Genomic DNA, 12,732 nt, shown 5'->3' with positions numbered 1-12,732 from the left:
ATATAAAAAAATACAATTGAAATGTTGTAAGAAAATCTTTCGCCGCTCATCTTTTGTAGAGGTAATAGGTAACTGATAACTTATTATTTTATTAAATGTGTTCAACGGTATATATAACATTTATATTTTATTTAATAAAAACTGAAGGTGGTAGTGTTGATGTATTCAAGTAATCTAGTAGCGGCAACCAATTCAACTGGCAATAGACAAAATAACCAAAGAAATGGTGAGATCCAGTTTGCTTTTAAAATTATCAACTATTATCTTACTATCGGTGTAACTAAATTAGCAGATGTGTTGACAGATAACTCTGACCTAGAGTCAACTTCCAAAGTTGACTGGCTAAACACTGCATGCAAATTTAATTAAATATTAATATATGTTAAGAAATAAATAACAATCGGAAAAAAAAACGAAATAATAGGTAACTGGTAACTTGTTATTATACTAATGTGTTCAACAGTAGATATAACATATATGTTTTATTTAACAAAAATTGAAGGTGGTAGTGTTGATCATGTATTCAGGTACCTAGTAGTGGCGGCCAATTCAACTGGCAACAGAAAAAATAACCAAAAGAAATGTGAGATCCAGTTTGCTTTTGAAGTTATCAAGTATTATCTTATTATCAGTGTAACTAAATTAGCGGATGTGTTGACAGATAACTCTGACTTATAGGTAACTTTCAAAGTTAACAGGCTAAACACTGCAAGTAAGTTTAAGTAAATATTAATATATGTTGGAAAATAAATAACGATCGGATGAAGAACAAAGTGTTCATATAACATTCTCTCCAGATAACTTTGTTAGCCGGGTAATGCAAATGCTACCCTACAAATGCCAGATAACGGGGACTAGTACGACTGCCAACTGCGAAGACGGCACACTAATAGGTAAGTGTTAACTATGTTAACATATGTATATAGTTAGTCTAAACTATGAACGGTGCTTGGAAAATGCAAAGGATATTCTCAAGTAACAGATAACATAATAGCCGAAGTTATCCATATAACCAGGGATTCTGATAACATAGTAGTCAACCAACACCAGACATTCCATTTTGAGCCGACTTTCTTCTTTCTTGTCAAAAAGTCTGTCATAGTGAGGATAGTTGGGGGATTTCCTCTTCTTCTTCTCCCTTGCCGGAAATCTCCCACAGTTTAAACCAGTAACTATCTTGAACTCGCGAAGAGAAAATCTTATTGGATTACCGGTAAATAAGATCCAGATTTTGTTCTTCCGCTTGACCTCTAGCTGGCGAGATAAAAGGAACAATCCGAATGTCCCCGACCATGCCGGCTTGGATGAAATATACAGTAATTTTCCCAGCTGAGAGTCTTTAAAGAAATCAACCTCGTCATCTTCTAAAGCGGCTACAAGCTCTTGGATTATCGTGAATTTCTTATAGGTAATCACCTTCTGCCCACAAGGTTCATCTCCGGCTGAAATAATCCTCATAGGTAAGTCGATTTTCAACATCTACAAATACAAACCCAAAAAAATATCGGGAGTCTTCTATCCCAAAATCAAACCCACTAACCACATAATATACGAGATTGTGAACCAGAATTACTTCGTCGCGGCTTCAGCTTCCAACAATTCGTCCAACACACAATCAAAAATATAGAAACTGAGACGCAAAAATATGAAATATCTTTTTCCCAGAGAAAAATATCGAAGATAACTGATAATGGAGGCGGTTTTAGATAAAAATCCTAGATCATTTTCTCTCCGAAAATATAATATCAAAGAGAATTAAAAAAATAGCCACAATTGGATATTGTTGTCGGTAATTCTGACAATACCTGGAGAGCCCCCACATCTATTTTATATTCTAATACCTCACGAAACCAGTTATAGGGGTTTGGTAGTCTTTTTCTTATTGGCGTAACAGTGTCGTTTTTAGGAGACTTTAATTTCGTAAGTTTCTGATGGCATTTAGTTCAATTTCTCTTTCCATTTTGTAACAATTATAACTACCATTTAATAAATAAAATCATCGTCAAATAGGAAATCAATCTTCGTTCATAGATAATTTGTTCCCCATGACTCATGACTCTTGTATCATATCAATCAAGCAATTACTAAATATATATAGTTAAGCAAGCATGAGCTTAATATCAAACATAAATTGTAGTTGCACTTCAAAACAAAAAAATTCGTTAACTTTTTTTTATATATATGTTTAGGTATGTTCATTTTAAGAATTAGAATGAGATATCACAGAAAATAGACATAAAAATGTAATTCAGATATTAAAAATTAGGGATATATTTTTATCTTCAATTAAGTGAAATTATTTTGTAAAAACATTATTGAGCATACTATTTTTTTTTTTTGCTGAATTCCAAAAAACACTACAACAAAACAGGTTGTTACCATCAAAATTTTCCAACGATTTAACGACGATTTACTGAAAGCTTTGTAAATCGTGGTTAAATCGTCGGTAATTGGCGACCATTTGAAATCATCAATAATTAGTCGTTATTAACGATGATTTAGCGATGATTGACTAAGTCATCATTAAATCATCGTTGATTACCCGACTAATTATTGATGATTTCAAATTGTTGCCAATTACCGACGATTTACCAACATAATATGAGTAAGGTGAACGCATTAAATTTTCTTGGTGTACCGGTTTTATTAGGCGACGGAAAATCGTCGGAAAATGGTTAAGTCGATGTAAATTTGATGTTATAATTTGTTGCTAATTTGATGGGAAGAAAATCAAAAATCTATAACATTTCCAACATTTCCAAATGTAGTGGCCTCTCCTTCCTTAATTTTTTTTACAACATTTATAAATGTGATTGAATTGATGACAAGGAAAAAAGTATGAGTTTTATAAACACTTTTCTCTTAATTAAGAGTTGATAGTGATTATTATATACAAAATATCGTGAATTTACAAAATTCGTAAATGGATATATCGTATTGATTCGGAGGGATCACTAACAAAAGAGTTTAGTGAAGGGGTAGAAGGATTCATGCATGAGGCAGGAATACTTTCAAAGACTATTACTAGTCGTATGATGTATTGCCCTTGTCCTAAATGCATGAATAAAATTTTATCAATATCTCAAATGTGTGGTCGCATATATTAAATAAAGGGTATATGATGCATTACTTTATATGGTTTCATCATGGAGAAGGTCATGGAGACAGTTGAGTTAGTAGTAGTAGCAATTATCAGGCATCAAATTTCGATGAGTCAAACAATTTGCAACAACCTGATTACCCTACAGAGCAGCATGGTCTTGATCATGATAGGATTCAAGACATGGTTACAAATGATTTCATGAAACCAGAAATACATTTGCACCTGTCCATGAGGAACCCAATCCAGATGCAAAAAGATTTTATGATATGCTAGATGCTGCTAATCAGCCACTTTATAATGGTTGTAGACAAGGGTAATCTAAATTGTCGTTGGCGGCTAAGATGATGACTATTAAAACTAATCATAACTTATCTGAAACTTGCATGGATGACTGGACTGACCTTATTAAAGAGTATTTGCCGAAGGATAATATAGTTGCTGAAACTTACTATGAGATAGCTTATTACTGGTATTGGGTTGCCTTCTCAAATAATAGACGTATGTGTTGACAATTGCATGCTATTTTGGAAAGATGATGATAAATTGCTGGAATGTCGATTTTGTCATAAGCCAAGATATCAGCCGCAAGATAGTAGTCGGAGCAAGGTACCATTCCAGCATATGTGGTCGTTGTAAACGGGATAATTTCTTGTAGTTAAATAAGTTGAACTATTCTATATTATAGGTTTTATCTGAATTAAAAACACATAATTGTTAATTATTATGTATCAAACAAAATATGTTTATTATTATATATGAATGTGTTTTCCTTCTCAAATTTGAAGTTATAAAAGTGAAATGTTGTATTAGCTTTAGACTTATGTATATCTTTTATATTCAATATTATTATTATTATTAGTAAGAAACATTAACATATTTAGCATGGGAAAATCACATTTTAAACCTTCAAAATAAAATTTACTAACACTTTAAACCTTAGAAATTTATCAGTTAGACTATAAACCATGAAATTACCAAAATTAACACATTAAACTTAAAATTAAGTTTCAACTTTGCACCATCGAAATTGTTAACGGAAGAGTTAATTCTGTCACCAAAACATATAACTCTGTTCAATTTGATAAAACATACTTATTATTTTAATTTCAATCATTTAAAAAAAACATGTGTCTCGTTGAAAAAAGAACCCGACAGCGACCAACAAACAAAAAAAGAGTAAAATCCCTAAATCGATTTTGGAAAGTAGCTAGGGTTTATGAGAGTCTAAAATTGAACTCAGAAATTTCGATTTTCTACAAATTCGACAAGAGCCACTGATTTGGTTACAAATCGAGTCTGAAATTCAACAAGAGCCAACTGATCTGGTTACAAATCGAGTCTAAAATTTGACAAGAAGCGAAAAAGAAAAATCCAGCAAATCTGAGCGCATGATATGCTCGCACTTTTTTACGAGATTCTCGTTCATTCCCCACTTGTGCAACCGTTTCTTTAATCTTTCAGTTGATATGGACAAATCTCCTCTATCACTTTCAGAATCAGTTCTCAGATGAAGCTGTGAATATATAGCACTTTCAATCATTAGATTTGCTTTCTCTGAAAGACGAAACCTGCTGGAGAAAAACATAGAAGGATACACATCTAATTACAGGCTCAGGTACTTAATCAAACCAATAAGAAAGAGAAAACCTCAACAAGTTCAATTCCAACAATAAAAATTAAACACACAGGAAATCAATTGGGGATTTCTATTTTTTGTTTTTAGGTCGTCGTTTTTTTTTCCATCGAGACTCATGTTTTCTTTTTCTTTTTTTCGAAATGACTAAAATAATCAGTACGTTTTATTAAATTGAACGGAGTTGAATGTTTTGTTGACAGGGTTAATTTTTCCGTTAACAATTTTGACGGAAGTTAGAGCTAAATTTCAAGGTTTAATGTGTTAGTTTTGGTAATTTCATGGTTTATAATGTCACTGATAAATTTCTAAGGTTTAAAGTGTTAGTGAATTCAACTTTAAAGGTTTAAAATGCAATTTTCCCTATTTAGCTTGATACAAACAAATTGTATGGCGTAATATACTAATTTTACTAAGGTATATTAAACATACGAATTGTATGGTGTTAACTACTAATTTTACTAAAGCCCATTAATTTTGTAAGTCAAGAATTTTGGGTCAAATTATTCGCCTATATTATCCACTAATCATCTCTATATTTAATATACCTCTCTAAATTTATGAGGTTTGTTTGTGTAAGATGTTTAAGGGATTTTCGGTCCTCGAGTAGGGGCAAGACTCATGCAAAATAGAGAAAACGTGAAGACCCAGAAAACATGATGGAGGTATGTTTTCTAAAGGCTCTTCGACGTTCGAATAAGAAAATAGCTCAAAAAGACCACTGAGTTGCTAATCGGAGAGAAGAAAGAAGTCGGAAAAAAAAAATGGAAGGAAGTGGGCCGAGATTCCTTGAGAAAGGTAGGATCTGCTCGGGTCTTTAGGAGGAAATGGGCTTTTTACGGTGGAAAGAGGAAAAGAAGAGTTTATGGGTGAAAATACTCCACTGTCTTGGAACCGCCGTGGAGATGAGGTGAAGAGGAATGACCGGAAAGATAGTTGTTCTCTCTCCAATGTCGAGCAAAAAAATCCCGACCATTTTCCTTCTCTAGCTTTCATGTCGACGATATTTTTTCTGTAATGGCAACTTCAATCCAGACCAATATCGGAGCAAATCGAAGACAAATTGGGGTGTTTTGCGAAGGATTCACTCATCGATTGTTCAAGGTAAGTCTCTGTTTAGGGTTTTGTAGTATTGTAGGCAAAATTGTTCTTATCTATTTCGAAATTAGGGTTTTTTCATTTGTAGAAATAACTGGGGAAATTTGGTGTAAGCGATATTTGGATAGTTTGATTGAATAATATTAATATTCGAGATTATAGTAGTTTGAAGACGTTTTTATGCTTGTATTGACTGAATTTGGTTTGGTGTTCGCATATGATCAGTTTTTTGATATTCGTTGAAGAGCTAAGTTTTTGAGTTCTAATTTTTTGGCGAGGGTAAATGGAGAGAGACAGATAGATGGTTATTGATGATGATGTTAATTCCTTCTAAACCCAAACCAATGTAATTCATCTTCATTTACATGAATATGCAATTATCGGTTCTTCATTTGACATTGTAGAATGTGATGTTTGGGTTATTTTGTTTGGCAGTTGTGGAAGAATATGCAAGCTCCCAATGATCGACGCAACATTCAAAGATCCTGTCACGCATTAAGGGATTAGTTTCTTTCTAAATTAGTAGTTAGCATATAGAGTTAGCAATGGAGAGTTAGTTTCCTTGTTAACTATCGGTTAGATAGGATTGTGCATAAATGGTTGGTAGTTGTTTGTTAGGTGAAGTGTTATGGTAATTGATATGAATGGATGATTTTTTTTTATTAGCTTTTTGGTAGAGTTAAAGCTCATGTGAAGCATTCATTGCTTAAAAAACTTTCTAAAAAACATTGATTGCTTAAAAAGCTTTCTAAAAATCACATCAAACCTATCTACACACAACAAACTTATCAAAGAGTTAAAGCATTTGTGAATGTTTAAACCCACTTATTAAAGGGACCTTTGTCTAGAAACATATCAAAACTTTCACATCAACTTTCTCAAAAATACTTAACCGCTTACACACTTCTTAAACATTTAGCCTTTCTAAACACTTTTTCTTCTAAATACCATTCCACACTTCTTATCTATTCCTTCAAAAATCCTTCTCTAACATTCTACAAACTTTTGTGAGTCTTACATGGATTCTAGACCTTGGATCATATAGTAGATCACAGGGGTTTGTAAACCTCTTAACAAGTCAAGAGGAACACACACTCTGTTTTTCACCGAGTCTAGACCTTGGATCATCTGAAGTTCCAAGTTTTAGAACCCAAGTCTCTGATCAACCGAATACTGCTGCTGATGAGCGTAAAGAGAGGAGGAAGTGGTCGCCTGTGGAAGATGTGGTGTTGATAAGCACTTGGTTGAACACTTTTAAAGACCCAGTCATCAGCAATGAACATAAAGCAGGTTCTTTTTGGAAAAGAATCAAAGCATATTTTAACCATTCACCACAGCTGGTGAATGAACAAGATGGAGAGTCTGTTCAGCTTAAGCAGAGGTGGCAGCAGATTAACGACCATGTATGTAAGTTTGTTGGCTGTTATGAAACTGCCATGAAGGAGCAAACCAGTGGGCAAAATGAGAATGACGTGATGAAGGCAGACACGACCATAAATGGTGGGAACTTGAACATGCTTGGAGGGAACTTAGACACGACGATAAATGGTGCTAAAGAAGGTGGAAAGCCAAAAAAAAGGAAGCTTGATGACACTTCAGCTCATTCTTCAAGCTCACAAACCCAAAGTTAAGAAGAGGATGTTAGCATGGCTCATCCGCCTGGAGTACAAGCTTGAAGGCTGCAAAAAAGAAAGGAATTGACACATGCGGTGGTAAAAAAGGAGAAAATGATGTGAATGAGCTACAAAGCATGTGGGAAATCAAGGAGAAAGATCTTGCGATGAAAGGGAAGTTTTCTAAAAGCAACCTGCTTGAAAATCTCCTGGCTAAACCCAAACCATTATCTGAGATAGAAGAAGCCCTCAAGACCAAGCTTATTAATGAAATGTTGGCATAAGTACTAATGAAGTATGAAGCTTTTTTTAGTAGTTTGTGTTTTTAGTAGTTTTTGTTGTATGAACAAGTAGTTTGTATTTTTTAAGTAGTTTTTGTTGCTATGTAATATCGGTTTAGGGTTTATCGGGTTTGTTTTTGGATATGTGGTTTGTGGTTATTTGAACAAGTTTTCTATGTAATATATTGTGTTTGTTGTTGTTGATTCTATGTCACAAATGTTTAGTGTTTATGTTGACTATAAATACTAGTTTAAGAACAAGTTTGTTCTTGTTGATTCTATGACTCAAGCTATTCGTTTTTTTTTGTAGGTGTAAGATGGACATGGTCGACACTAATTATGCAAGAAGTTGGTCACTCAAGGGAACCCAATATTGCCATGGTTGCTTTTTGGTTCACGAGATTTTGAAGACCATAGCATCCTTGTTGCTTTTTGATTCACGGGGTTTTGTTTGTATTGTATTTGTTTTGGATTGTATTGTATTCGTTTTACATGTCACGGGGTCTTGTTTATAATCCACAAATTCTATGATGATTGGTAACCACATATTGTGAAAACATCGATCACCTCTTCTCTATATATGTCTTTCAAGCAATGCTAGTGTATTTAAGAACTATTCCTCTCTTTTTCCTATATCGATCACATATTCTTTCCAAATATTGCAGTTCATCTTCTATTTGGAATATTTCTAAACCAAATTTCAACTCCTCTTCCCTTTCTTAAATTTCTATAACCAAATTTCTATTCTCCATCAATTTTTTTTCTCCAATTATAACATCATCTTCCAACAATGGTTTTGATGAATCTTTTGATAAAACTTTTGATGAGGTCTTTGATCAAAAATTTGACGATATATTCGACGCCGTTCTAGACTGTCATGCCACAGCAAAGCAGAAGAAGAGAACGCGAACAAGGCCACATCCGCTTATGGAACAAGTATTTCTGTGACGGTGGAACATACCCGCCTAATCTATATCGACGTGGAAAACTGACAATTGTCTTAGAGGCGGTAGCATAACAAGATCTTTGGATATGACATGCGTTTTTTGGACCTCTAGGTACCTTAAACGATATTAACGTTCTTGAGCGTTCACCTGTTTATGATGACATATTACAAGGTCGAGCTCCAAAATTGCAATACTGGGTGAACGGACACAAGTATAATTTGGCTTACTACCTCACAGACGGTATTTATCCAAAATGGGCAAATTTTGTACAATCTATTCCATTGCCTCAAGGTCCGAAAGCATCGTTATTTGTTACTTGTCAAGAATCCATCCGAAAAGACGTCGAGCGTGCTTTTGAAGTTCTACAAGCTCGATTTGCAATTGTCAAAAATCCAGCCCTTTTCTGGGATAAGAAAAAAAATGGAAATACTATGCAAGCATCTATCATATTGCACAATATGATAGTAGAAAACGAATGAGATGGCTACAGTCAGTATAATATAGGAGAATTCCAACAAGGAGAATCAAGCAGAACTTCACAAGTGGATATGACGTATTCTACGGATATGCCTAAAAAACCTCGGCAATATGATCAGGATTTGAAATCAAGTCCGGGATAGATAAATACATGAACGATTGAAAGCGTATTTAATTGAGCATATCTGGAATAAATTTGGTATTTCTCAAGAGTATAATTAAATAATTTACGATTTAGTGTCTGATGAAGAGGTTAAAACTGTCTTGTTCAAAATGCCAAAGGAAAAATCCCCAGGCCCTGATGGTTATACCCAAGAATTTTTTTAAGAAACTTGGCCTATAGTGGGAAAGGATTTGGTGGTAGCGGTTCAATCTTTTTTTAAGCTTGGTTTTCTTCCCAAAGGTGCAAATTCGACGATCTTAGCATTGATTCCAAAGAAGAAGGAGGCTAAGACGATGAAAGATTACAGACCAATCTCATGTTGTAATGTAATCTACAAAATCATATCAAAGATTCTTGCAAACAGGCTTAAAGTTGTGCTTCCGAAGTTCATCGCCCCTAATCAATCAGCATTTGTGAAAGATCGTCTGTTAATGGAAAATCTACTCCTTGCTACGGAGCTGGTCAAGGACTATCATAAAGAAACCATTACTCCAAGATGTGCTATGAAAATAGACATATCCAAAGCATTTGATTCAGTTCAATGGAGGTTTCTGCTGAATACTCTCAAGGCTTTGAACATCCCAGAAAAATATGTTCATTGGATCGATTTATGTATCTCCACTGCATCCTTTTCAGTGCAAGTAAATTGTGAGCTTGCTGGGTATTTTGGAAGCAAGAGAGGACTTAGGCAAGGATGCTCTCTCTCTCCATACCTCTTTGTTATATGTATGAATGTTCTGTCAAAAAAACTGGATAAAGCAGCTTTGGAAGGAAAGTTTGGTTATCATCCTACTTGTCAAGAGCTACAGCTTACCCACTTATGTTTTGCTGATGATCTAATGGTATTTGTGGATGGGAATAAGAGATCGGTGGAAGGTGTTTTGGAGGTTTTTGATGATTTTGCTATCCACTCTGGTTTGCATATAAGCTTGGAGAAATCAACCATCTACATGGCTGGTATTGAGAATGTAGAAAAGGAAGCTATTATTGAACAGTTTCCGTTTGAGTCAGGAAATCTCCCAGTGCGATACCTTGGGCTCCCACTTCTAACAAGGAGAATGACATCAGCTGACTACTTACCGCTTATTGAAAAGATCAGGTCTCAGATTACTTCTTGGTCTGCGAGACCTTTATCATTTGGTGGCAGGCTTCAGCTTCTGAACTCAGTCGTTTTCAGCCTCACAAACTTCTGGATATCAGCATTTAGGCTTCCAAAATCGTGTATACAGGAGATAGACAAGCTGTGTTCAGCTTTCTTATGGTCAGGGCCAGCTTTAAACTCGAGAAAAACAAAAGTTGCTTGGTCGGTGGTTACCACTCCAAAGAGAGAAGGAGGTCTCGGACTGAAATCTTTGGAGGTGGCTAATAAGGTCAGTGTGCTCAAAATTATTTGGAGGCTTTTGTCCAAGAAATCCTTATGGGTAGATTGGGTGAAGCAACATTTAATAAGAGGGGGTTCTTTCTGGTCAGTAACGGAGAACTCGGTGAGGGGATCGTGGATATGGAAGAAACTATTGAAATACAGAGTTGTGGCAAAAACTCTTTATAAATGGGATTTGAAAAATGGATTCTCTATTTCATTCTGGTTTGACGAGTGGAGCTCAATGGGTTGTCTTTTTGATATATTTGGTTCGCGAGGATGCATAGACCTGGGCGTATCTCTGAACGCCACGTTGGGCAGTATATTAGACAGAACTAGAATCAGAAGACACCGATACCCACTTCTGAGACAGATTGAAGATGAGCTTGTTGAAGCTAAGAGAAATAGAATGGTGGATGAAGAGGATGTTGCACTCTGGAAGAACAAAACCGGTCTTTACACTAGTCGATTCCTTACCAAAGACACTCTGGGGAACTTGAGGTCTCCAAATCCTGATTGGGAAGCTCACAAAGCTATCTGGTTCCAGTTTTCCACGCCAAAGTATGCTTTTGTGACTTGGCTTGCAGCTCGTAACAGACTAGAAACAGGGGAAAGAATGGAGAGATGGAACATAAATGTTAACCTGGGATGCTCTTTCTGCACGGAACCACGAGAAACTCGTGAGCACCTATTTTTTAGCTGCCCCTTTACAAGCCTGATATGGGAGAAGCTGGTAAAGGGAATTCAAGGCACCAACTATACGAGCAATTGGCAGAGTATTCTCGCCATTCTGATGACGATGGGGACGAAGGATTCACGATCTTTCATTGTGAAGTATGCATTTCAGATGGCAATACATTCAATTTGGAGGGAGAGAAATCGGCGAAGACATGGAGAGGACCACTGTACGAATGAACAACTTCTGAAAACAATGGATGTCATCATGAGAAACAGGCTCAGCACAATCAGATTGCAAGGGAAACATCAGTTTGAAGATGGTGTACGAGTGTGGTTTGCCACAAAAGCTTCTTAGATAAATCAGAAATCTTATGTTATTGAAAAAGTAGAACTTTTATCATTAAAAGTCCATGTAAAAAGTCTTTCTTTTTTGAATATAATTTAACATATTATTCAAAAAATAAAAATAAAAAAAAAAATAATTTACAATTTATATACCTGTATTTTGTATTTTTTAAATTTCATGTACTTTATTCAGAATCTTGTTTTATAAGAAATGTATGTTTAAAATTAAGAGCAAATTAAAACAAAATTTTGAAAATAAAAATTTTTAAAATAATATTTTATTCTTAAGAAATTCTTAACGGATTTCAACAAAGAATGACTAAAATGCTAAAAATTTATTCACTGTTCATAAAACAAAAAAAAATTAATATAATAATCTTAAGAACCCCAAAAAAGGTTCTCTAATATACATGCTCTAAACAAAAAAAAAATGATATGGATTCATTTGTGTTGAAAACATTCAACAAGTTGAAAACCAAAAAGCAGAGACAAGTGTCATTAATTGATTGGGCGGAAAAAAATAAATAAATTAATATATAGATAAAGACATGTGTTATTTTCTTATTGGATGCTGTGATTTTTTATATTTTTTCTCATCCAAATCATTTGAGCTCAATTATTTCAACGAAAATTATATTGTATTTATTTTTTTATACCAAAATTCATTATTTTTTATTCTTTATAAATAGAGACTTGTTTCATTCTTTTGGACACAGAAAAAAAACCCGTCTTTTTTTACTATATTTTTTTATTAGTTTCAAATAAGCTCTTATGTATTTTTTTACCCGTATTTTTAGTAAAATAGATCCAAATAATAACCTTTTTAGCTCTCAAACCTCTTCTAATTATCCTTTTAACTACCCAAATCCTAACAATTATCCTTTTCCAAACCAATCTTCAAATCAACCCCAAAATATACCAAATTATGGTTATCCACCAAATTTTTTCATGCCGTCAGCTGTTCCAAACTTTCGTCCATATTATGGATTGGTGATGCCATATCCATCTAAAACACCTCCTTATATTTCTACTCC

General features: G+C 34.4%; 1 protein-coding gene across 1 annotated transcript; it reads left to right on the top strand.

Moving 5' to 3' along the window:
* The first annotated feature begins 6,379 nt into the window (after positions 1 to 6,379).
* Positions 6,380 to 11,708, top strand: LOC112088307. The gene is made up of 4 exons (XM_024158580.1): positions 6,380 to 6,386; positions 6,864 to 7,460; positions 8,787 to 8,915; positions 9,481 to 11,708. Exons 1-4 carry the CDS (start codon positions 6,380 to 6,382, stop codon positions 11,706 to 11,708), a joined length of 2,961 nt encoding a protein of 986 aa, XP_024014348.1.
* Positions 11,709 to 12,732: the final 1,024 nt, after the last annotated feature.

Source organism: Eutrema salsugineum, unplaced genomic scaffold, assembly GCF_000478725.1.
Source record: "Eutrema salsugineum unplaced genomic scaffold, Eutsalg1_0 scaffold_8, whole genome shotgun sequence".
In the NCBI taxonomy this organism is placed as follows: domain Eukaryota; kingdom Viridiplantae; phylum Streptophyta; class Magnoliopsida; order Brassicales; family Brassicaceae; genus Eutrema; species Eutrema salsugineum.
Note: the sequence above shows the minus strand (reverse complement) of the source record. Positions and strands in the feature narration are given on the sequence as shown.

Bases quoted from the DNA above. Each gene is read 5' to 3' on its own strand.
- LOC112088307 (XM_024158580.1), top strand. The intron at 7,461-8,786 runs GTTAAGAAGAGG...TTGGACCTCTAG, and splicing joins TTCAAGCTCACAAACCCAAA to GTACCTTAAACGATATTAAC. The intron at 8,916-9,480 runs GTATTTATCCAA...AATTTTTTTAAG, and splicing joins GGCTTACTACCTCACAGACG to AAACTTGGCCTATAGTGGGA.